Source organism: Euprymna scolopes, chromosome 3, assembly GCF_053919585.1.
Source record: "Euprymna scolopes isolate OS-2025 chromosome 3, ASM5391958v1, whole genome shotgun sequence".
Taxonomy (NCBI): domain Eukaryota; kingdom Metazoa; phylum Mollusca; class Cephalopoda; order Sepiida; family Sepiolidae; genus Euprymna; species Euprymna scolopes.
Window position 1 is genome coordinate 196588312 of NC_136484.1, and position 27106 is coordinate 196615417.

Consider the following 27106-nt stretch of genomic DNA (forward strand, 5'->3'; position numbering starts at 1 on the left):
GGCAGAAACACTAGAAGATGACCTCCAATCTGTAATGGAATGGGGACGAAAATGGATGGTCACATTCAATGCTGCCAAGACTAAGTTTGTTTCCTTTAATAACTACAAGAAACCTTTTCTACCACCAATAGCAATGGCCAAGAACACGTTACCTGAAAGTATTTCCTTTAAACTCCTTGGCCTAACGTTTACAGGGAATATGAACTGGAATAGATACATTGAGAGCATTGCCAAGGCTGCTGCAAAGAAGGTGGGCTCTCTCTACCGTACTAGAAAACTACTTATACCTGAAAATATCCTGTACCTCTATAAGGCTACCATTCGTCCATGTATGTAGTACTGTTATCATATTTGGCTGGTGCATCTGCTACTTGTCTCTCACTCCTGGACAGGATTCAGAAAAGAGTCACCAACCTGATAGGTCCTGAACTGTCATCTAGGCTTCAGCCACTGTCTCATCGATGAAATGTTGTATCCCTCTGCCTGTTCTACAAGTATTTTAATGGTGAATGCTCTGACGAACTACAAGCACTTGTACCCCCTCGTTGTGAATACTCCAGACAAGCAGCTAAATCCCACCCCAACACAGTAGAGATCCCTAGGTATACTACTCCAATAGTTTCTTCCCCAGAACTACTAGACTTTGGAACTCTCTTCCAGGATTCTGCTTTCCCAATGACATGCAAAAGTTCAAGTGTGATGTGAACAGATATCTTGCTGCCCATCTCCTTTCATAATGCCCCTGCAACTTATGTCCCTGATAGTAGCCCCCTACTTCAAAGTGGCACTGAGCCTTGTTTGAGGTGAAAATTGAATGAAAAAAAAAATTTGGTAGCCTCTCACTGTTATCAGATTTCTTAATGTCCTATATCATGAAAAGTAAGATGATATAGAAATGAAAAAACATAATTGTCATCCTTTGTTTGTGTAAAGAATACAAAAAAAAAACTTTGTTAGTATTAGTTGTTTTGATTGGACTCTCATCTTGAGCAAGTTCTTGCTCTAAATGTTTTCCAATGAAGAACCATCAAAGCGAAGGGCTTCTTCTGACTAGGGCATTGGTGAATTAGTGGTGAACATGGAGAAGCTTCATTTTCGAGGTGTTAAATATTAATGAAAATCTGGAGGAGTGTTGATCCCACAATAGATACTTGAAGTATGTCAGCATTGATTTTATGTAATTCCGATTTCCTTTTAGAAAATCAATTGAAAGAAATGATTCAATAGTCGTGAACATATTGCATGACTTTCAGTAGTGTTGAAGCAACCCTTTGTGTCAAATATTATCGTAAGCCTTGATATGTCAAGGGTTATTGCTTTAGAAACAAAGCCCTGTCAAGAGATTTATAGATCCTATGTGATATTACAGTTAGCATATCAGCAATTGATCTTGCAGGATGAAATCCGTATTGCTTATCACCAAATAGATTTCTTTCGTTGAACTAGTTGACAAATGCTTGATTTATCAGATTCAAGCAGCTTACTCAAGATGCGTAGAAGACTGATAAGATTTTTAAATACTAGGCAGACTAACGAGGATAGCTGGAAAACATTTCTCCTTTAAGCAACAACTGAATAATTTTGTTAGAATAAAAGAAAATTCTGAGATCAGGTTTTAAACACAAACACTGAAATATTAGGACTTGTTACATTGCTCGTTACATGAAGGTTTCTGGCAAGTTTGGCAATGCCTTGCACTCTTTCAAAGTTGTGTAAAGTTTAACATTTTTTTTCTTTTTTTACTTACTTCATCAAATATAAAGATTTTATGCAAAATGTGAAAACCAAAGAGAAAGCCAAATGTATTTTCTACTTTTTGTTAGATATTTTTTTTACAAATATGGCTGGCAAATTTATGGAGGGAATTCGGAACATATTTTGTAATGGGTGGATGGGGTATGCATGGAGACAAAGATGCAGGTGCAGATGGTTGTCTCGGTTTTGATAATAAATCAGATCTTTTTAGATATTATCCACCATTTTTTTGGTAGTGGGAGGATTTGCTGGTCTCTTATGCTTAATTTGCTTTGAATAAATATTAGTTTAAAATCAATTTAAGCTTTATAAAAGTGATAGAAATTGAGATAAACAGATCAAAACATTTATCAAGCTTTCAAACTGCATTTTTGTTGCTAGATGGACAGGCATATTTTTTGTGAATCTTTCAAGACAGGTTAGACATTTTGTTGAAGAAATTGAATGTCAAGTGACCAATTCCTTTTTTTTTTCTTGTTTCACACCCAACGAATCCAATATATTTCAAGTGGATCCGGTTTGATTTCTTCCTGTGAAAGGATGACGACAAAGGAGAGGCCAGTTTTCTTGAAGTGGATTAAGAGGGTAACTTAACAACTTTCGATAAAGGATCTGAAAAGTTCAATTTAGATTCAAGAAAAAGGGAAAGGCAATGTTGAAATGTGTTTGAAGGTCAAGAGACACTGATGAGCCATGGAACCTCACTTGTTCTTGCGCAGACAAATTTCAACGTTAATAATCAGACATCTTCTTCCTTCACCTTTCTTCATTGTAACTACTCCTCCTCCTCCTCTGATTAAATCCAATATAAAATATTAAAAAAAATGAGTTTCCTAAGATCCCTACTGGAATAGCATGAAGGGTAGGAGGGAATTTACGGAGTTGGGATAAAATATTGGATCATAGATAAGGTGTTAAAACTCCAATGAAGAAAATAAAATTTTGAAAGTAAGTTAACCTGCCTCTAAAACGAGAGCTAGTGTTAATCCTTGATGGCTTTAAACACCTGAAAAACATAAAATGGAAACAACAAAAAAAAGTCTTTCCATTGAAATAAAAAATGGAAAGACTTTTTCATCTTCAACCTTTATTGGTCAACAGAATTTTACTTTTTTCTAGATTTTTTGAAAATAATGAATTAAAAAGAAAAACAAAAAAAGGTGAGAAAAGGTAAAAAATAATAAAGAAAAATTAAAAAAAGGAAAAACTTTGTTTACAAAAAGCCTTAAAAGTAATTTTCTCTTATTTATCACTTCCTTTCTTCAGAAGAAAAGAAAAATGAAAATAACTAAAAATAAAAAATTATTAAATCAGTTTTTCGATCAACTTCATTAAAAGCAAATGATCTTCAACTAACACCATACCTACGTGGTCTTTATTTAACAATAAAAAAAATCTGTAAAATAATAAATTAAAGCAAAGAATAAAAACAAATATTGAAAAAAAGGAACAAAACAAAAAAGGTTTTAGTTGCAAAACGATTAAAAAGGCATTTTTAAAAGCTGTCAAAAAGTTCAAAGGTCATATTGGGAAGGAAGGTGAGGCTTATCTTGCAAAAAACAAAAAAAAAAAAAGCGATAAGTAGTGAAAAATTACTCAAAACTGTTTAGTTTAAAAGACGCAAACTCATTCATTGGACTTGATTGAAAATGTCAATAGAAAATTTGTTGTTATGAGAAAGAAAATATGTAAAGAATTTTGTTTTGGGAAAAGAACAAAATATTGTTAATATATATATATATATATATATATATATATATATATATATATATATATAAATATATATATTTATTAAGATGTGTATGTTTAGTTAGTTGTAGTTACACCATCAGAAGTGAATATCTTCCTTGTTAATAGTCTCTCACCAGACACTGCAATAGTAGTAAAAGTAGTTGTTACGAGAAACAGCCACACAAATATTTTTTCTGAAAATCTTATCAGTCAAATTTTATTTAAAAAGGGAAACAATTTATATAAAAAACTAACATACAATTGCAGGGATCTATGAATAAAATAATTAAACTCCCAACCGCATGTTAACTCATTGGCTGTTACCTACAAAGTGTACAAAGCATCTCTGCACATCGGCTCCATGCACCTTTCTGCCGAGAAAAAGAAAAATAACAGAAATTAATCCGACCAATGGGAGTATCACAGTCAGCATATTGTGGGAGTCGGTTGGGAGAGGTAAATAGCCAAGATTTTGAGAACCAGAAAGAAGAGGGACCCAGCAAACAAGAGACAGACATAGCATCAAACGACAAAAAGATCTGCTTTCGGAATTAAAGCCACCAACACTTCTCTGCTAAGAAAACCACCAAAAACTGAAAAGATACTTTGCCAGCAAAAAAAAAAAAAAAAAAAGTACTCTTAAAAATATTCATCTTTCAATTCCATCCTTTCTCTTACTTTACAAGTATAAAATCAAACCTTTTTAACACTCAAATTTTAACCAAACTTTTATTGGCCATAAAAGCTATCCAAATGTTCCTTGTCAATCTTGTTATTTTTGGTATGAACTTGTTATTCCATGTTATTAACATATAGCAAAAGCAATTCAACAACCAAAATTGACGTTTTCTTTCTGACTTTGAAGATAAATTTCATGTAATTAAATGAAAATAGTTGACTTGTTGCTTCGTTTTTTCTCCTTTCTCGTCTTTCTCCTTTTCTTTGTTCTGCTGTTCACAACCCTAAGTTTAGAAAATAAATACTCAATGTGATCTAAATTCATCAAGTCAACTTCTCCCCACTCCTCTGGAGCAAAATCACCCTCTTTTTATCTCAATACAAATTCACCCATGCAAAATGAATGCTCATTTGCATAAGTGAACTCTTGCCATAATACAAAAATAAAATATTTATCTTCCTTTTTTTTTTTTTTGTTTTAATGTTTTTTTTATTACATTTTCACCCCAAACAAGGCAAATTGCCACTTTGGTGTAGAGGGCTACTATCAGGGGCAATAACTACTGGGGTACTATCTAGGGATTTGGGCAGCAAGGTGTCGGTTCACGTTACACTTGAACTTCTGCACGTCAGTACTGTTGGGGAAGCAGAGACCTGGAATGGAATTCCAAAGTCTAGCGGTTCTGGGGAAGAAACTATTGGAGTAGAAAGATCTTTTACATCTAGGGATCTCTACAGTGTGGGGGTGGGATTTAGCAGCCTGTCGGGTTTGTCGAGGGTGCTCACGTCATGGGGGCACAAGTGATTGCAGTTCGTCAGAGCATTCACCACTAAAATACTTGTAGAAAAGGCAGAGGGATGCAACATTTCATTGATGGGACAAAGGCTGAAGCTTAGATGACAGTTCAGGGCCTATCAGGTTTGCGACTCTCTTTTGAACCTTGTCAAGGAGCGAGAGACTAGTAGCAGATGCACCAGCCCAAATGTGACAGCAGTACTCCATGGGCGAATGGTGGCCTTATAAAGGTACAGGATACTTTCGGGTGTTAGTAGTTGTCTAGCACGGTAGAGAGAGCCCACCTTTCTTGCAGCGGCCCTGGCAATGCCTTCAATGTAATTGTTCCAACTCATGTTTCCTGTGAACGTTAGGCCAAGGAGTTTGAAAGATGTACTCTCAGATAAAGAGTCTTTGGCAATTGCTATAGGTGGTAGAGAGGGTTTCTTGTAATTATTGAATGAAACTAGTTTAATCTTGGCGGCATTGAATGTGACCAACCATTTTTGTCCCCATTCCACTACAGATTGAAGGTCTTCCTCTAGTGTTTCTGCCATTTCTTTAGAAATGTGTTCATTCTTCTTCCTGTCGTGCCTGTTATAGAGTGTAGTGTCATCAGCATATATACTTTTTTTTTTTTTGCATAATAAGAAAGAAAAAATTCAATCCCTGCATGACCTTCAATTTTTTTTCCAAGTGGGCCCATATGATATCTTTTAGCTTGATATTTCAGATAAGTTTACCCAACTTATCTTGGCACGCAAGACAATTACCGGCAATCTGAAATTGACTAACTTGTTATCTTTCTACAGGATGTCCAGAATCGCTCTGCTGTAGATCTGTTGAGAGACGATAGCGAAGGCAGATTGTTAGAATTGCCATCCTCTATTTGAACGCCAAGAGGTGCCACAGCAACTACTATCCTACAAGAGCTTTATAACATCAGTGCCTTTCTGCTTGTGTTAGTAGAATGAATCAGTCAAAAACAAGCACAATGAGGCTCTTCTGGCACTGAAATAAGACTTCCCAGTAGGCTCTGAACTCCCTCAGAAAAAATGGGTAACCTTCAAGCAGGCCCAACCGAAGTTTGCCAAAATACAAAACAATCTGCACAAGTAGGACTATCATCAGGACGCTCAGTGTCCCTGCGGTGCCAATATGCAAATTATCGCACACATCCTCACAAGCAGTCCTCGGATGTGGACCTGAGGGATGCTTCAAACACTATGATGATTATCAGCACAGAAATTTCTTTTTCTTATTATGAAAAAAAAAAAAAAATCAAGCAGTAGTCTACATAGCTTTTGTCTGAAGTCAAAGAAAAAAGCAGAATTCCACATTTTCTGAATCCCAAAAAAAAGTGGAATTCTATGAAAAAGCAAAGAATGCACAAACCTGTAAAACTAATTCTTATCATTATGGTAGATCTTATTTTAGAACGAAAAAACTAAACATCTTGTAAATTTATTTCTTAATTATTCTATCACTTATAAATTTTTGTTTAACTTGTGATTCAATAAAATTAAGATATATTTTCGACATAGATCTTCTTTATAGTTTCCAAATGAGATGAAAAATAATTATCTCCAAAAAAAGACACAAAAACATAAAAACATATACAAAAAAATTAATTGTAAAAATTATGATTAAAAGTTTATTTTATTTTGATTGTGATATAAGTTTTTTGTGTTGAATTTTTATTGCACTACCAATCAAATTGTCACATCTTCAAATAAAGAGAACAAAAGAGAATAATTATGCAACCTACAAGTGGTGGGTTTTTTTCTGGAGAGATTGTCGAACTGTCTAATGATTGATTTATGCATGACACACAAACAACCATTCGTTTGGCAGGGGTGTCGTCTCTCTCAAGTATTCTTCTTAAAGCAGATCTGTAAAAGGAAATAATTTTATAGTAAAAAAAATTTGATTTAACAAAAGGTTACCCATTGATGCATGCAAAGTCGCAACCCTTAAGGAATATATAAATCCATTTCCTCCCTATCCTAATTGGAGAGGAAATGGAGAGGAAATAGTAGGCTAAACAAGACTCTTAAGCTTTAGTAAAAAGAAATAGTCTAAGAGAAGAACTACAAGATGATATTTTTCAATTCTAAATTGGATTAAATATAAAATCGAGAAATTGATTTGACAACTTGCTAAATGAAATATTTCTTTTTCTTTTTTTTTAGATGTAAAATTTTTAACAAAAAGTATGTTTTTTTTAAATGCTAAAATTTTGAAACTTTTATCCAAACATAAAGCATATGTTATTTGAAAATTATATTAAAAACGAACATACATGAATTTACATTATCAATATTTCAAGATATGATCTTCACTCTCTATTCTGTCTTGACAGTTCAAAGCTGGCTTTAAAAGCTGGCAGGTGATACCCTTTTCTGCCCCCTGCTAGGTCTTTTCAACATGTTAAGAACCTGTCTCTGTTCTAGCATTATTTTCATAACAAGTGCTCATCTGAGCTTCAATCTATGCCCTCCCACCACCACCACCACCACCACCACTAATCTTCCACAAAAGGCACCTGGCTAGCTCCAACCACTCAATAATTTTCCCCACCTCAATGCTAAAAGCAAATTCCATGAACAAAGTTTCTTTGCTGGAGCTACTTGCCAGTGAACTATGTTTTGCTAGCCTACTTTCCAACTAACTACAACATGGTCATCTTCAAGTCCAATGTAAACAAGTTTTGTTGAGTTGTCCACTTAAATAATCAAATTCTACATACTTTTCATCACTATGGATGACTACGCTGTTGTCTCAGTGACCACCATGCACTCATTAATCTTTATCTCAGGCCTTGATAAGTGATAACTCATTCGTGAAAAAAAAGTCGTAAAGGCTTTCTTCTAAAACCACTGTATTTGGCATTAAATAAGAGGAACAGTTGATGTGTTATAAAAAACAAAACAGAATTGTGTGCAAGACAAATGTCCACAAAATTAAAATTGAATGACATAGCACACATACCATCAGCTAAAAGGAGGCTGATTCAAGCATGAATCTACTTTTCAGCTGACTGAGAAGGTATAAAAACATGGACTTTAGTTAAGGGGCAGTTTGAGTCTGGGACTAGTGAAAACAAGACACGGAGAAAGAGAGAAATAAAGGATCAAAGAAAGAGGGTTGGTTGGTTGTTTTTGTTTTACGGCATATCAACCCTTTCCAGGTTATTTAATGCCGAATCCAAAGATTTTGAAGAAATATTTTTCTAATAGAATATATTTGTTGTTTTCACGTTGGTTTCTATTTAACCCATAGTTGGAACCCTAACAGGTACTACCACTCCGGGTCAGAGTGGACCTGGGAGCAATGGTAATTAAAGGGTGGCTCCACACTCCCCAAAGCCCACAAGCTGGGGCCTCACCACTGGATATAGTTTAAGGTCATATCCAGGACCCCCATTGAGGGACTTTTACCCTCTGCAGGGGGGCAGTCGGCGTATTCTAATGCCCCACCGACAGGGCCGAAAGAAAGAGGGAGATATATACATATAAAAAGAGTTCAGTTAAGTTTTTCTTTTTGAGAAGTTACACACTAACATGTGAAAATTTGCTGTTTTAAACTCTGTTTTCTTATTGAGAGCAGATTTCATTCGATATGACAAACTAGAATTGTATCAAGGTTGAAGAAAAAAGTATGTAGAATGATACACAAGAGACCTCTTACCTCTGACACTTGTCAATTTCAAGGTCATATCGAAGTTTCAACTGTAGGGCAACCATCTCTGGACGCAAACATCTGTCATATACACACATAAAAAAAGGGGGGTCAAATTAGTGAACAGAAACTGAAAAGAATCTCATTTCATAATTTTAAAGGAAAATGAAAAAAAAACCCAGCCAGGTTAGAGTTTAAATTGACTAAGAAAATTATGCAATTAAAAATGCATATGACTGCATTAGATTTTCATTTGCTTTCTTCTGCACCAAGAGTTGACTCATTTTCTGAGCAGAAGATCAGTTTTTATTGTACATAAGTCACAGAAACAATTTACTGTAGATATTTTTGTGCTACTATTTTACTTAGAACTTGTGTAAATAGAGGTTCATACTTTTCCTAGATTTTCTTATCTAATTAATTCAACTTGACCAATTTTTTTTGTAAAACTGCTCATCTCTATATTTGGTTATGTAAAATGTAAAAATCAACAATACAACATTTATCAATTAAATACTCCAAGTAAAACAGTCAATGTAGCTTTGTGAAAGAATTATTCATGTTATAAAAAAATGAGATTCAAAACCTTCCTCCAAAAAGTTGCGGCAGTGCCACTTCGTACGCAGCCAATTTCCAAATGATCCATCGATAATGATTAAAAAACCATTGACGAGAAATCAGCTTCGGGTCAACACCTTCAATTGTCTGGAATGCTCTGAAAAAAAAAAAAAAATAAAAAAATAATTAAGCAAAACAAATTTACATTGCAACAAAAATTTAACACAAACCAAAAATGGCGAAGTGCCCATCTTTTTTTTTAATCACCATATTACACAATTTTTAATAAAATCACTTGCCCAAATATTTTTTATTGATTTTGAAACTAATTATCTTTTTTCAATTTATTATTTTATACTTAGATGATACAGCTGTTAAGATTGTTCAGAGGTTTTGTTAATCCAGTGATACTACTGGAGTACAGGCAGGGACAGGTGTTAATGTGATTACAAAACTTAGAAGTGGGTGAAGCAAGTGTAGGAAACTTCTACAATAACTAACCAACAATCAAGAAAAGAGTTTATCAGTGTGATGAAATCTGGCCAGAGAGAGAGAGAGAGAGAGAGAGAGAGAGAGAGAGAGAGAGAGAGAGAGAATGGATGAGAGTTTTTATTATTCGCATTCTTCAGATTACTGTTCTCATCTAGAGTGTCATTTTTTTAACGTTACACTCAATGTAACCTTTGACCTTCTTCGTGTGTATCTTGTAGAACTTCGGAATCTTTTTGCCAAACTAGGGACACTGTACAAAATTTTGAACAGAATCCTTTATTTAATTCATGGGGGAGCATATTTTTGTTCCATCAACTTAAGTAATTTGTAATTGTATTTTGACTGTCACCCACACTAAGGATTGAACCTTCCACCTTCAGAAGAGTGTAACTTAGAACTAAATTTTACCAAGTATCATATTCACTACACCACAGGTCCTTGCAATGAGAGTTTTTCCTGTAAATTAAATAAATGGTTCCGTTAAAACTCCCAAGTTTGACAAGAGACACTGTAAAAAGATTAAAGTTTAAATTGACCAAGATGTGAAACAAACAATTAAGATGAAATCAGTAATCTAAAGTATCCAAATAATACGAATAATCAATCCTCATCTCAAAAAATCAGAAATGTAATTTGGATAAGAGTTGGATTGAACCGTAGAGATTCAACGTCTCTATCAACTTTGTGGCCCTTGGCGCAGTTGATAGAGACGTTGAATCTCTACGGTTCCAGGTGAGAATTGTCTGAAAATAGCAGTTTCAATCCTACCCAAAGCCGGCCAGAGGTTTACTTGGCCAAAACATGGTGAGATGGATAAGAGTTGTTGGGCAATTGAAGTAACAGGATTAGTCGGCAGGAGTAGAGTAAAGAAAATATGGGAGGAAGCGATACAAATGAGAAACAACTGTGGAACTCTCTTCTGTTTGCCTGTTTCCCACCTGACTACAACTTGGAAGTCTTCAAGTCCAACATAAACAAATTCCTGATAAACCGCCCCCTTAAGTAAGACACGTTATCAAATCTCGATTACTACGATATTGTCCCATTGATTACTGTACATGCAATAACCCTTATCCCCTGGTGGCCTCCGGGCCTTGATAAGTGGTGACTTTCATGTAAAAACCAGAGAAATACAGACTTATAAACAGATACAAAAACTCTCCAATATATGCCAGAACGTTAAACAGAATATAATGATAGGACATACAAAATACAGAAATATAACTCTAATCTATTCAATATTTTCAAATTTTTGAGATGAGGGTTGATAATCATATTATTTGGCTTATTCAAACTACTGCTATAATCTATGTTCAAATAATCCAAATATTATCATTTCAATCTTAAAAACAAAATTTGGAAAAAATATATTTTATGTCCTTTTATCAAAATATTAGGTTGTCCTAAAAGTTTGTAAAAATTTGCGAAAAATTGAATTTTTATGCAATTTTTAATTGCTTTTTGTTTATATTGTTATAGTGATCTTCGTCTTTCTATTCCAGATAGTAATTGATAAAATTGAGCTGCAAGTTTTGATTTGTCACTGTTGGAAGTGAGGTCTTTCAACCAGGGAAACCACAGAAGAGGTTTGTGCTGTCAAAGGTGTAAGAACAATTGCATACGTGGCGATTTCAAAGTGGTACAAGTGTTTCAATTCTGGCGACATGAGTCATTAAGATAAGCCTCATTCAGGACGTCCGTTAAAATTGGATCTGGTTCTGATCAACCGAAAGCACGTTTTGATGCAGCAGGACAATGCCAAGCCATACACCGCCAGGAAAACCAGAGCCAAGTTTTAAGAACGGGATGGCGTTATTCAGCTTACAGTCCTGACTGTGCTTTAACAGATTACGACCTTTTCCACTCAATGCAACACTTTCTGAAGGACTTAAGATTTGACTCGTTTGATGAAGTCGAAGAAGCATGTCAAAAATTCTTTGATTCACGCCATCTGAATGGTATTTTGTCCTAATCTGAAAGCTTGCAGATCAATGGCAGAAAGTCTTAGAAAATGATCTTTATTTTGAGTTTTGTTTTATTATTACTTTTAAGTTCCAAATTATAGATGTATTATTAAAGAACAGATCCATTAAGTTATCGCTCCATTAGCCTCCTCCTGCCTTTCGTCAAAATATTTGAGTCCATAATTAATCAAGCTCTAGTCCATCACCTTACAGCTGCTGAACTTCTGACTGGCCAACAATATGGATTTAGGTAAACCTGTTCCACAGCAGATATCTTAACTGTAATCTCTGAACGTATATAACATTCACTGGATAAAGCAGGGGAAGGTAGAGTGCAAACCCTAAATATATCTAAGGCTTTTGGCAGGGTATGGCATGATGGTCTTCTCAAGAAAATCAGATCATATGGTGTCACTGGAAGAATACTAAACATAATTAAATCCTTCTTAGATAAGAGAAAAATTCAGGTTGTCCTCGATGGTCGTACATCTAAACAATATGATATAAATGTGGGAGTACCTCAAAGGTCTATCCTTGGACGTTTATTATTCCTAATGTTCATAAATGACCTCTCTGATAAATTTGTCTCTGAGATGGGTATATTTGCTGATGACATCACACTCTATAACAGGCACAAGGGGAAAACAAATGACCACATATTTAAGAAAATGGCAGAAATACTAGAGGGTTGGTTGTTTTTGTTTGACGGTATATCAACCCTTTCCAGTTATTTTTAAGAAAAATTTTTTAATAGAATATATTTGTTTTTATTCAAGTTGGTTTCTATTCAACCCATAGTTAGGACCCTAACAGGTACTACCACTCCAGGTCAGAGTGAACCTGGGAGCAATGGCAATTAAGGGGTGGCTCCACACTCCCCACAGGCCGCAAGCTGGGGCCTCACCATCAGATATAGTTTAAGGTCATATCCAGGACCAACACTAGAGGAAGACCTCTAATCGGTAGTGGAATCGGGACATAAATTGTCACATTCAATTCTGCCAAGACTAAGCTTGTTTCCTTCAATAATTACAAGAAACCTTCTCTACCACCAATAGCAATAGCTAAAGACACATTACCTGAAAATACTTCCTTTAAACTCCTCGGCCTAACGTTCACAGGGAACATGAGTGGGAACAGATACATTGAGAGCATTGCCAAGGCCGCTGCGAAGAAGGTGGGCTCTCTCTACCATGCTAGAAAGCTACTTATACCTGAAAATATCCTGTACCTCTATAAGGCCACCATTTGCCCATGTATGGAGTATTGTTATCACATTTATGCTGGTGTACCTGCTACTAGTCTGTCACTCCTGGATATGGTTCAAAAGGGGAGTCGTCAACCTAATTCGTCCTGAACTGTCATGTAAGCTTCAGCCTGTCCCATCAACGAAATGCTGCATCCCTCTGCCTGTTCTACAAGTATTTTAATGGTGAATGCTCTGACGAACTACAAGCCCTTGTACCCACTCGACGTAAATAGCCCCAACAAACCTGACAAGCGGCTAAGTCCCACCCCTACACAGTGGAGATTGTAACGTGCATCCAGGAGATAAGCGCCCGCGTGTTTGCGTGTTGTGTGGGTACGTGGGAGAGACGGATGAGGGGAAAAAGACTTACCTCGAGACCAGCTCAGCGTTACCGACCAAAAATAGAAAAGAAGGACCAAGATGGCGACCGCCGTCTTTTGTAAAGTATGATGTCTCGCAAAGTCACACGAATTCTCGGAATATGCAAATTTAGCCGGCCTAGAACGACGATAAAAGCGGGTGAGGGGAAAGACGTGAGGGAGTGACGATTGAGTTGGCTGGGGAATCGTGTGGCTGTTGCTTCTTGTGCCGTGTTGAGGATATCTTACCGTGTTAAAGAGAGAGTCGGGCGCCATCTTGAATTTTTCCTTACATTTTTTTCTTACAAGCTATTTCGGCCATTTGGCCTCTAGGACTATGACCGAGTCGAAATTTGACTTAAAGCTCATACCCGAGTTTGACGGGTCCACGTCCATCGTCGACTGGGTTGAAAGGGTCGAGCTGAAGTGCGACCTTTGTGAGGTGAAAAGGGTACACACTGTAATTCCCCTGAGATTGGCTGGGGGTGCCTTGAGTGTATATCAGCAACTCAGTGCTGCCGAAAAGGGAGATGTCACCGCAATTAAAGCTGCGCTGTACAAGGCATTTGCCATGGATCCTTGTACGGCCTATGAAAAATTTGCTTCCCGAAAACTTCTACTGGAGGAAAGCGTTGACGTTTTCTTCGCTGAGTTAAAGAAACTCGCAGTTCTGTTCGGTGGAGGGGTGTCGGAGCGGACGCTCGCGTACGCGTTTGTGGCGGGCCTTCCCACTCGGGTGAAGCAGCTACTGAGAGCCTCAACCAGCGTTTCAACAACGACCATGGAACACTTGATGGAACGTGCTCGAGCCATCATCAAAGATGAGGAGGACCTGGGGGAACCAGTTGTGATGGCGACACAGACAGGCCAGATTGGCGCTCGGGAGATTCCGAATCAGAACCCTGCAAGCAATGGGAAATGTTTTCGCTGCGGCCGACGCGGACATTTTGCAAGGAATTGCACCAACAGGGGGCGTGTGCGCTGTTTTAAGTGTGGCGGTTTGGGGCATCTAGCCCAAAACTGTGCGGGAAACGTATCAGGGGAGAGGACGTCAGCGCCGCCCTGCTCCCCGAGCAAAATTTGAACAAGGCGCAACCAGTAATAACCGTCTACGTAAGCAGGATACCCTGCTCAGCACTTCTCGACTCAGGCTGTTCGCATACTATAGTGAGCACCAGGCTGTGTCCAAGTTGGACTAAGAGGAAGATCAAAGTCGCCACGATAGGAGGCGAGACCCAGACATGCTGTGGAGCTGGAACTGTCAAGATCTACACGGACACCGGTGCAGCTACTAAGATCAATGTGCTCGTGACCCAAGGAAATCTCCTGGGGTTTGACCTGTTGCTCGGATACGATGCCATCAAGGCGCTGGGGGGAGTCGCAATTCATCGGGATGGAAAGGTGCGATTCTTAGAGGCCCCAGTGTGTGCAGCGCTCCATATCGATCGGCCGGATTTTACAGTGGACTACGACTCGCGCAAGAGGGCCTGGATTGCATCTTGGAAGTGGACCGAGGGAATGGCACCGACTAAACTCAAGAATGGGGTTGCAGAGTACCCTATACCCAGTGAGGCCCGAGCAGAATACGAAAGGGAACTAAAGGCGTGGATCCAAGATGGCTGGTTAATCCCCTACCCTGAGGACAAGCTTGGGCCTCCGAAGGGTCTAATACCCTTGATGGCAGTAGTCCAGCATAACAAGTCGAAAGTACGGCCCGTGCTGGACTATAGGGAGCTTAACAAGCATATTGAAGCCTACACTGCCGATGCTGACGTATGCGCCAGTAAGTTGAGGGAATGGCGTCAGAAAGGCACTAATGTCTCAATATTGAATTTACGAAAAGCCTATTTACAGGTGCGAGTTGATGAGACGTTGTGGCCGTTCCAGACAGTTTGGTTCCAGGGGCAGAGGTACTGCCTTACACGCCTTGGCTTCGGCCTAAATGTGGCACCACAGATCATGAAGACTATTGTCAACACAGTATTGTCCCAAGAAAAGCCCATGAGGGACTCAACGTCAGCTTACATTGATGACGTATACGTCAATGAAGATGTACAGTCTGCGTCGTGTGTCAAAGAAAAGTTGGCTCAGTTTGGTCTGGAATGCAAGAATACCGAACGTTTAAGGGAAGGAGCACGTGTATTGGGATTGGATGTTTATGAAGAGGATGGCACCCTACAATGGAGGCGTGGCAGTGAAATTCCAAGCATCCCCAACCTCGTTACAAGGCGGACCGTTTTTTCTTGGTGTGGAAAACTTGTTGGTCACTTACCGGTCTGTGGCTGGCTCCGCGCAGCTGTTGGTGTGATTAAACGCAGAGCAAATTTAACAACCACGGGTTGGGATGACATATCCGATGATGTCCTACTAACTCTGATGATTAAAGAGACACTGGAGAGAGTGAACAAGAAGGACCCTGCCTGTGGGCGGTGGTGTGTTAACGGAGACAACGTAGGTGTGTGGGTTGATGCCAGTTCTTTGGCGTTGGGAGTATCGTTGGAGCAAGGAGGAAACGTGTTCGAGGATGCGTGTTGGCTGCGGCCCGTAACAGATTCTCAGCATATCAACCTGGCAGAGCTGGACGCTGTTGTAAAGGGGGTAAATCTGGCCCTGCAGTGGCAGTCTAAGAAGTTGACCTTGTACACAGATTCTCTCTGTGTCTACCACTGGGTGTCTGACACACTTTCAGGACGGACACGAATCCGTACCAAGGCAGCAAGCGAAATGTTAATACGGAGAAGGCTAGACACGCTAAAAAACCTGGTATCTGAGTATGGGCTATCACTGAGCGTCACTCTGGTGCCATCACATTGTAATCGTGCTGACCAACTGACCCGTGTACCTCACAAATGGTATGAAGCCGCGAAGATGAGAATGGAGATTACTGCTCGATCTTGTGCAGTTGCAATCGACCCATGTCAAATACAAAAAATTCATGCACAGAGCGGACATCCGGGTATCAAGAGGACCCTTTATTTTGTGAGGCGTGCATACCCAGCAGTGACCAAGATGGATGTCAGACAGATCGTCAGAAATTGTGAGGCTTGCCAGTCTATTGATCCTGCACCAGAGCGATGGCAGAAGGGTCGCTTGGAAGTTGAGAGTGTGTGGCAGCGGCTGGCCATGGATATTACCCATTACAGTGGCAAGCCCTTTCTAACTCTCATTGATTGCGGGCCTACGAGATTTGCGGTGTGGCGGCAGATGACCAGACAGGATTCAGCAAATGTTGTTCGCCACCTATCATCCACTTTTTTTGAGCGAGGTGCGCCGGAAGAGCTCCTGACTGACAATGATGCAGCGTTTTGTAGCCAGCAAGTCCGGCAGTTGTTAGATGAGTGGGGCGTCCGTCTACGGTTGCGATGTGCGCATGTGCCATCAGGAAATGGCATTGCTGAAAGAAGCCATCGCAGCATCAAGAGAATTGCTGCCAGGAAGCGATGTACTATTGCGAAAGCAACATATTGGTACAACATTACGCCAAAGGACGGGACGTCCCCTTCAACCGCACCTGCGAATGCTATTTACACGTACCGAGTCGGAGTGAAGGGAATCAACACTACGCAGCCAACCGACAAGGGAACATATAACAGATATGAAGTGGGAGATCCAGTGTGGGTGCGGCCTCCAGGAAATCGGTGCACCGACAAGTTTAAGCGAGGACACATATCTGGAGTGATTAGCCAGCAGTCTGTTTTGGTCGATGGAACCCCACCACATGTGCGAGATCTTCGCCCAGCTACCGAGGTGCGTCATACAACTACAGAAGAAAGCAGTGAAGCGTCTAGCGATGAGCTGCCGATGCACGGATTCAGTGAGCCCCTTCCAGAGACTGATAGCAATACTTCATCTGATGAGGCGGAACCAGATCCAGAGCCCGAATCTGAAACAGTGAATGTACCTCTTCGCAGAAGCACACGCACTAAAAGGCCACCCCCCCCAGTGCTCTCTATGTGATCATCAGATCAGGGGGGAGTGTAACGTGCATCCAGGAGATAAGCGCCCGCGTGTTTGCGTGTTGTGTGGGTACGTGGGAGAGACGGATGAGGGGAAAAAGACTTACCTCGAGACCAGCTCAGCGTTACCGACCAAAAATAGAAAAGAAGGACCAAGATGGCGACCGCCGTCTTTTGTAAAGTATGATGTCTCGCAAAGTCACACGAATTCTCGGAATATGCAAATTTAGCCGGCCTAGAACGACGATAAAAGCGGGTGAGGGGAAAGACGTGAGGGAGTGACGATTGAGTTGGCTGGGGAATCGTGTGGCTGTTGCTTCTTGTGCTGTGTTGAGGATATCTTACCGTGTTAAAGAGAGAGTCGGGCGCCATCTTGAATTTTTCCTTACATTTTTTTCTTACAGAGATCCCTTGATGTAAGAAAGCCTTCTACTCTAAAAGTTTCTTCCCTAGCACTGCTAGACTTAGAAACTTCCTTCCGGGATTCTGCTTTCCGACTGTACTGACATGCAGAAGTTCAAGTGTAATGTGAACAGACATCTTGCTGTTCATCTTCCTTCATAATATCCTTGCAACATGTCCCCGATAGTCGCCCCCTACTTTAAAGTAACACTGTGCCTTGTTTGGGGTGAAAATGAAATAAAAAAATCTAAAAAAATCTTCACCATCAATAATAATGGCAATAGATTACATATTATCATTGTCTATAGATATTTAAATATCATGTGAACAAAGATCTTGTTGCCCAACTCTCCATTGAAGTTCCCCTCTTATAAATCTGGCCCCCATAAAAGTAACCCCTTACACTTCAATGGCAATGCCTTCTCATATTGGTTTTAAAAAAAAGTAGAGTAAAAAGCAATAACAACAAAAAACTGCTTTTTAAGTAAAAGATTTGCTTAACTGACTCGTCAAGAGTCTGAGGAAGGGGATCAATCTTTTTCTCTATTTCCTCGTATTCAAAACTGCCTTTACTTCAGCTAAGGCATATATAAAGCAAAGCTATTTGAGTATCTGTGTATTTCCTGGTATTCATCATGTATGCATGATAGAACATGCGTATCAATTTGAAATGTGCAAAAAGCGAAACTATATTTGAATCAATTCATTTAAAGGTTTGCAAATCAAGATAACACACAAGTGATTCAAAATAAAACTCACCCCCACTTCAAACTACTTGACCTTGAATTCATGTTGCCTAATCTTAACAAAGTCCTCTTTGTCAAATTCAGTCCTTCAGGAAGAAATGTCAAGGAGTTTTATAACTGATGAACAAGTCAATGAATCTGCTTTACGGCATATCAACCCTTTTATACAGTATTTTTTTTTTTTTTTTTTTTTTTTTACAAGGGTGTCACCACTTATCAAGGCCCAGAGGCCACTCAAGGATAAGGGTTAATAGGTATACATTAGTCATTGTGATTTTAGCATAGTAAACAGTGGGAATTTTGAAACTTGGATTACTTAGGGGGGACGATTCAATTAGAACTTGTTCACATTGGACTTTTTTTTTTTTTTTCATAGGTATCAACTCATTATCAAGGCCAAGAGGCCACTCAAGGATAAGGGTTAAAGAGTGTACAGTAGAAATTGGACAATATAATAATCATTAGTAATGAAAATTTGGTAAATTTGATAACTTATATGGAACGGCTCATCAAGAACTTATTTACGTTAGACTTGAACACAACCATATTGTAGTCAGCCGGAAAGCAGGAAAACGGAAGACAATTCCACAGGCGTGCAGTTCTAATAAAAAAGCTTTGTTCATGGAATCTACGTTTAGGTTTAGGCACAGATAAAGAGTGGGGGGAATTATTGATAGTGTTTACAGCTAGACGAGTGTTTCTTGTGAAAGTTTTGCGAGGGGGGACCATAGATTGAAGCTCAGTCGAACACTTTCCATGAAAATAACGATACATCAGAGACAAACTCGCAACATCTCTTCTGTGAGATAGAGGTTGCAAGGAAGAGAAAAGGACATCTCCTACGAGGCTACGAAGTCTATTTTGAACTCTATCAAGGCAGGCCAAGTCCTTTTAATAAAGGTTGGTTAAAGAGAGACTTGTTGCAGAAGTAATCAATCAGGGTTTCTTTTCAAATTACTTACTCTTTATTATTATTATTATATATTAGCAGGACCTACGTACCGGCGTTGTATGGTGGAAGTATGCCCCCCCCCCTCCCATCAAAAAAAAAAAAAAATCAATTAAATTACAATTGTTAGTGGAAGCCACTGCTGGCCCAGTATAATAGTGGGTACTGGTACCCATGTACAAAAAATGAATGTACCGTAGATTTGTTCCAATAATAAAAAAAAAAAAATCACTGAATTTTATTAAACGATATATGTAGCGTAAAAAATAAGTTTGTTTTATTTTGTTCAATAATGTTCTGTATTTTTTTTTTTTTTTTTTTTTTTACAAGTGATCACCACTTATCAAGGCCCGGAAGCCACTCAGGGATAAGGGTTATTGCAAGTACATTACGTTAGTGTGGAGATTTGATGAAGTGTTTACTTAAGGAGGCGGTTCATTAGGAATTTGTTGACGTTGGACTTGAACACATCCAAGTTGTAGTCAGGTGGGAAGCAGGCAGACGGAACAGAGTTCCACAGACGTGCAGTTCTAAGAAAGAAGCTTTGTTCATGGAATCCGCGTTTTGATTTAGGCACAGATATAGTGGGGGAAATTTTTCACAGTGGATTCAGCTAGACGGGTGTTTTTCGTGAAAGATTGGCGAGGGGGGACCAGAGATTGAAGTTCAGACGAGCACCTGCCATGGAAATAACGATAAAACAAGGAAAGGCTCGCAACGTCTCTTCTGTGGGAGAGAGGTTGCAAGGTTGAGAAAAGGGCATCCCCCACTAAGCCACGAAGTCTATTTTGTACTCTGTCAAGGCAGGATAGGCTGTTTTTAGCAGCTCCTGCCCAGATATGGCAACAGTATTCCATCCTTGGACGTACTTGGCTTTTATATAGATAGAGAATTGCATCAGTAGTGAGATATCTTCTGGAGCAGTAGAAGGATCCCACCATCTTTTCAGCGACCTTAGCAACAGACTTGATGTACGTGTTCCATTTCAGATCAGGAGTAAAGGTCAAACCCAGAAGCTTGTCAAAACACAGCGGTGCCTCACCCAGATGAGAGCCATCCATCACAATTGATGCCAGATGGGGATCAGAGCGTTGATGATGTAAGGATAGGAGTTTGGTTTTGGATGCATTTTGGCATAAAAAAAAATGCAAGTATTAGTGAGCTAACCTTTCCAATTTAGTTAAAACAAAAGCGTCTTTTTCTTTTTAAATTTTTAGAAAAAATCTTAATACAAAAGTCGCAAGTATTAGGGAGCTAAATTCTTCAATATATAAATGCATATGAAATGCGTCATTTTGAAACACCACAGCAGGCCAGATCACAGTGTAGTATCCGTTCTGTTGCTACACTTTACCTTTTCTGTTCTCAGTCAGTGGAGGAGAAATCCTCCATGACTGAGACAATTTTTGTCCCTATCTAGAGTGCCTTTTTTGGGAGCTAGATTTTCCCCAAATTAAAAACCAACCTTGTGTCCAACTGCTCTCATGGGGAGGTAAGTAAATAGGAAGATTAGCAATGTTTTTAATCGTATACAAACTCAGTTTTGTTGATGTGTTTAATCGTATACAAACTCAGTTTTGTTGATGTGTTTAATCGTATACAAACTCAGTTTTGTTGATGTGTTTAATCGTATACAAACTCAGTTTTGTTGATGTGTTTAATCGTATACAAACTCAGTTTTGTTGATGTTTTGACAAAGAGGTCATCATAGTTTTATCAACATTTTTTTATCAATATTATTGTGACTGGCAATGAATTTTCAAATGTTAACCTGAGAGATTCGAAGTTCCTGTCACAAATTATCTAATCACAATCATAAAAATTGCCTGTCGCTTAGCAGCAACAAACAAAATTGTGCCCATGTGCAAGAGCAAAAGAATTTCTTAATTGAACTTCAGATAAGAAATTAAATGAACTGAAAAGATTCTGGATTTTTTTCTGGGATTTTTTTAGTTTTCATAAACTAAGAGTTATCTGCCCTCGACCTACTAACAGCTACTCATTTCATCATTGTCTTTTACTTTTCTTTTTTTTTTTGCACACGTAAATTTAGAATTCTTTTAAGCTATTGCTAGTGATGATACGGTCGGATGATGAACAAGTTATCAAGACAAACTAATCAGTTTGAAGTTCTTCAAAGACTACTGTTTGCAACTGACACTGAGAAGTCAGAGTTGTGATAAAGTGCACGGGGCAGAAAAACAATGATCAAAACGATATAAATGAGAATACTCGTTTATATAATTCTAGAAAAAAATAGAATATGGGAAAATATAGAAGTATGGGGGGAGGGATGATACAGATAAGGTTTAAATGACAAAGATTAGAGTGGGGAGTATGTGTCCAAATAGATAAAATAACAGATTTCAATGTTATAAAACAAAAAAGAACAACCACCAAAATGCATTCAAACATTTTCAAGTTTGTAGGGCAAAAAGTAAAAATAATTAGTTTTTATTTAGAATTTAACCGAAATAAAAAAACAAAACTACAGAAAAAATCTTTATGATGTAAACACTCAGCATGGAAATGTCATTTTCCAAAAAATTATAATAAAAAACAATAGTTTTGGTAGGTGAGTATGAGGATCGAACCTAAACCCTTGAGGCGAAGTTGGAAATTAAAGTGTGAAAAAAAAAACATGCGATGTTAACCATTGGGCGACCGCGCGATACTAAAGGAAACACGTTTGAATTTATTTAATCCCTTGGATTTGGCAGGTGCATGTTTTGATGACTTAATGAGGTCAACTTTGACTGCGGGATAGTATTTCATTTACTGCGGGAACGCTTTTTTTTTTTTTTTTTCCCAAGATGTTGAGGGGGGGGGGGGAGGGATCAGCTCCCCTTGTCCAAATTGAATAGCAATTGTTTGATATAAGAAAAATATTTCCACATTGATCAAAGCTGATTGCTTTCAGACATTTCCGGCGATAGCTGGAAAATACTGCCAGAATTAGTGTCGCTTTTATTATAGGAAAAAGCCTAATCCACATGCGGCGAGCGACAAATGTTGAATATTTATCTTCCCGAACTCGAGCAAATTAAATAGACAGGCGAGCTCCGTTGTTAACTCGGAGATATTATGATTTATACGTGATATAAAAAGTTTCAAGTTACGAGCCGACTGACCGCTTATCTGAAAAAAGCCTTTCTTGGACATACACAAAAAGCGAACATACATACACACATTTTCGCTTTTATATATATAGATGGCTTCATAAGACAGTTTCTTATTCCTTACTCATAAAATTTGATTTTCTTTGTTAAAAATAAAACTACTAAATCAATTTACGTGATTTTTGGAATATGACATCTTTGTTCTACGATGGGTATGTACGTCATAAAGATTTTCCTGTAATTTTTTTTTTTTTTTTAATTAGGTTGAATTCTAAATACCCCCCCCCCCCCATCAATTTTATTTTCCCTCATTTTTCTGTAAAATGATCAGTTAATGTAGGGATAAAAAATCTTTTGTAGAAAACAAAAGTTAATTTGATTGCATTTAGCAAAAGATCAAAATCCCTTGATGAGTTGAAAGGACATGGAGGTGAGAAATGATGTAATGGAGGGGTGTAAAAGAACTATGCATACAATTGCTACTAATTATATAAATTATTTCATATTATTGAAGTTGGGGAAGATATATTTAATTCTTCAAACTGGAAATTGGATAAATGGGAGAAATATTAATGATGTAAAAGTCATTACAATTTGCAAAAATAATGAGATTTTAATTTGTGCTTGTTTTAAATTCCACCAATATCAAAAAACTAAAAAAAAGAAAAATTTGTATGGTGTACATACCCATGATGAAAAGAAAATATCCTACACCAAAAATGGTGTAAATTGATCAAGTAGTTTCATTCTTATAACGAAAATCATTTTTAAGCAAATTTGAGTTCTCGCATGTTTGAATTATTTGGTTGGTTGTTTTTATTATACGGCATATCAACACTTTTCAGGTTATTTTGAAGAAAAATTATTTAATAGAATATATTTATTGTTTTCTAGTCGGATTCTATTTAACCCATAGTTGGGACCCTAACAGGTACTACCACTCTGGGTCAGAGTGGGCATTGGGAGCAATGGTAATTAAAGGGTGGCTTCACACTCCCCAAAGCCTGCAAACTGGGGCCTTGCCACTGGATGTAGTTAAAGGTCATATCCAGGACCATTGAATTATTTGGAGTTATCTCCCTTCATATTGTTTTCAAAATGGCACCACAAGATTGTCTTTCCTTGTGTAGCCATTAAATTTGAGTTTCTTATTTAAAAATAAAACTACTTGATGTGATTTTGGTGTAAAATATATTTTTTCTGAATAAGTACATGACAAACATTTTTTAAAATTTTTGTTGGACAAATTCTGGACAAGCACCTTTTAAATCAAATTGTTTTATGGAAAAAAAGTTTCAACTTTAAAAGTAGAAAAATTTAGTGAATATGGACAGTGGATTTGATTATTAACTTTTATTATGTATTTGGCGTTGCCCGGGAGTTGTTTCACTTTCATTTGAACTATGCATTTATTTTTAGAAAAGATTTTCATAATTAAAGTTAATAATATAAAAAAAAACATACAATTGTTACATTATTAATTTAAGCAAATTGTTATTTTGTTATTGCAATGTTGTTTGGACCACTATACAATTATTGGATGTAAATAACTTTTAAAAGTTTCTATCATAAGGGTTTGCAAAGCTCGAACTACTAGCTTCCCTGAACATGCAGAAGTTTGCGTGTAATGTGAATAGACATCTGGCTGCCCAACTCCTACATAGTATCCCTGCAAATCTGGTCCCAAATAATAGCTCCTTACCACTTAATAACACTATGCCTTGCTTGGGATGAGAAAACAGTAAAAAATTTAAATAAGAGTAAATAAGATGGGCAGAAATCAGCTCACAGTAAGTTACTAGAATTTGTGTTAAATAGACAAGTAGTCAACCACCTCAGCAAAAAATAACCTCCTCAGTGACATGCAATATGATTTTGATACTACTAGCTCTACAGCTGATGTGTAAAGTTATATCTCATAGGATTAGTGAATCTCTCGATGGAGGTTTCCTTTCTAAGGCAATTGCCCTTGACATATCAATGGCTTTTGATAGGATATAGCAAAAAGGTCTACTCCACAAAATCTCCAGCTACAGTATAGCTGGAAACATCTTTTGAATTATGAAATCATTTCTCTCTGATAGGTTCATAAGATTAGTGGTTAATGGCCAAAAATCTGAAGCTGACAGAATTAATGCTGGAGTCTCTCAGGGATCCATCCTGGGCCCAACTCTCTTCCTGATGTACATCAATGATTTCCCAAATCACATTCTAAGATTATTTGTAGACACTTACGCTGACGACACTACCATCTATGGCAACACTTCAAAGGCCGTAAACGACCAAGTTTTCTCTGATTCTTTCTCCTCTGATCTTTAGCATGTGGTGCAATGGGGAAAGAGGTGGCTGGTTAATTTTAATGCATTTAAAACCAAGCTTCTATCTTTAAATCATCTGATCCTCACCTGGCATCAATTGAAATGAATGGTTCTCGTCTTGGGGAGGCTCCATGTTTTGACAAGCTTCTGGGCTTGACCTTTACTCCTGATCTGAAATGGAACACGTACATCAAATCTGTTGTCAAGGTTGCTTGAAAAATGTTGGGATCCTTCTACCGCTCCAGTAATCTCACTGCTGATGCAATTCTCTACCTATATAAAAGCCAGGTACATCCAAGGATGGAGTACTATCGCCACATTCGGGCATGAGCTGCTAGAAAGAATTTATCCTGCCTTGACAGAATTCAAAATAGACTTCGTAGCCTAGTGGGGGATGCCCTTTTCTCTTTCCTGCAACCTCTTTCCCATAGAAGAGACATTGCGATCCTGTCTCTGCTTTATCATTATTTTTATGGCAAATGCTCATCTGAGCTCCAATCTCTGGTTCCCCCTGGCCTGATTTTCATGAAAAACACTCATCTAGCTAAAACCACTATCAATAATTTCCCCCACTCTTTATCTGTGCCTAAACCTAAACGTAGATTCCATGAACTACGCTTCTTTCTTAGAATTGCACACCTGTGGAACTCTCTTCTGTTTGCCTGCTTTCTAACTGACTACAATTTAGTAGTCTTAAAATCCAATGTAAACAAATTTTTGATGAACCTTCCCCTTAAGTAATCGACTTTACCAAATTTCCACTACTAACGATTACTAGGAAATTATTCCATTGATTATTGTACATTCATAAACCCTTATCCTTGAGTGGCCTCTGGGCTTTGATAAGTGGTAAATCCTTTGTAAAAAAAAAAAAAAATGACTCCATTAATTTAAATGATTCCAAAGTAATACGCTAATATATATATTAGAAAAATGTTTTTGTAAGATCTGAAAATAGTTGGATAAAATGTTTTTTTTATAAACTTTAAAAATTAGAAAGCAAGATTTAATTTGAAATTTATCACTTTACAAAATATAAAAAATTAATTCATATTGAATCTAAAAATTACTATGGATTTATTTTATGTTATGTACATGTTATACTTTAAAAAATCAAATTTATCATTTAGCAATTATATATATAGATATATTTTTTTTTTTTTTTTTTACACAGTGATCACCACTTATCAAGGCCCGGAAGCCACTCAGGGATAAGGGTTATTGCAAGTACATTACGTTAGTGTGGAGATTTGATGAAGTGTTTACTTAAGGGGGCGGTTCACTAGGAATTTGTTAACATTGGACTTGAAGACATCCAAGTTGTAGTCCGGTGGGAAGCAGGCAGACGGAACAGAGTTCCACAGACGTGCAGTTCTAAGAAAGAAGCTTTGTTCATGGAATCCACGTTTTGATTTAGGCACAGATATAGAGTGGGGGAAATTTTTCACAGTTGATTCAGCTAGACGGGTGTTTTTTGCAAAAAATTGGCGAGGGGGGACTAGAGATTGGAGTTCAGATGAGCACCTGCCATGGAAATAACGATAAAACAAGGATAGGCTCGCAACGTCTCTTCTGTGGGAGAGAGGTTGCAGGGTAGAGAAAAGGGCATCCCCCACTAAGCCATGAAGTCTATTTTGTAGTCTTTCAAGGCAGGATAGGCTGTTTTTAGCAGCTCCTGCCCAGATATGGCAACAGTATTCCATCCTTGGACGTACTTGGCTTTTATATAGATAGAGAATTGCATCAGTAGTGAGATATCTTCTGGAGCGGTAGAAGGATCCCACCATCTTTCCAGCGACCATGGCAACAGACTTGATGTACGTGTTCCATTTCAGATCAGGAGTAAAGATAAAACCCAGAAGCTTGTCAAAACACGGGGCCTCACCCAGACGAGAGCCATCCATCACAATTGATGCCAGATGGGGATCAGAGCGTTGATGATGTAAGGATAGGAGTTTGGTTTTGGATGCATTAAAGGTAACCAGCCACATCTTCCCCCACTGAACCACGCGCTCGAGATCAGAGGAGAGAGAATCAGAGAGAACTTTGTCATTTACAGCCTTAGATGTGTTGCCGTAGATGGTCGTGTCATCAGCATAGATGTCAACGAATGATTTAAGTATGTGTTTAGGGAGGTCATTGATGTAGATCAGGAAGAGAGTTGGGCCCAGGATTGACCCCTGAGGGACTCCAGCATTTATATTGCAGGCCTCCGATTTTTGTCCATCTACCACTACTCTTATGAGCCTATCGGAGAGAAATGATTTAATGATTGAGAAAACATTTCCAATTATACCGTAGCTGGAAATCTTGTGAAGTAGACCCTTATGCCATACCTTGTCGAAGGCCTTTGATATGTCAAGAGCAATTGCCC

The 27106-nt window shown here is 38.1% G+C and overlaps 1 protein-coding gene across 1 annotated transcript in view; it reads right to left on the minus strand.

Moving 5' to 3' along the window:
- LOC145263208 (uncharacterized) overlaps positions 1 to 27106 on the minus strand; it is a 291719-nt gene that overhangs the window by 65610 nt on the left and 199003 nt on the right. The window contains exons 13-15 of the mRNA XM_080120287.1: positions 9207 to 9335; positions 8630 to 8701; positions 6708 to 6831 (exon numbers count right to left, since the gene is read on the minus strand). Coding sequence (XP_079976413.1) covers positions 6708 to 6831; positions 8630 to 8701; positions 9207 to 9335 — 325 coding nt within the window. The remainder of the gene's footprint in view (positions 1 to 6707; positions 6832 to 8629; positions 8702 to 9206; positions 9336 to 27106) is intronic.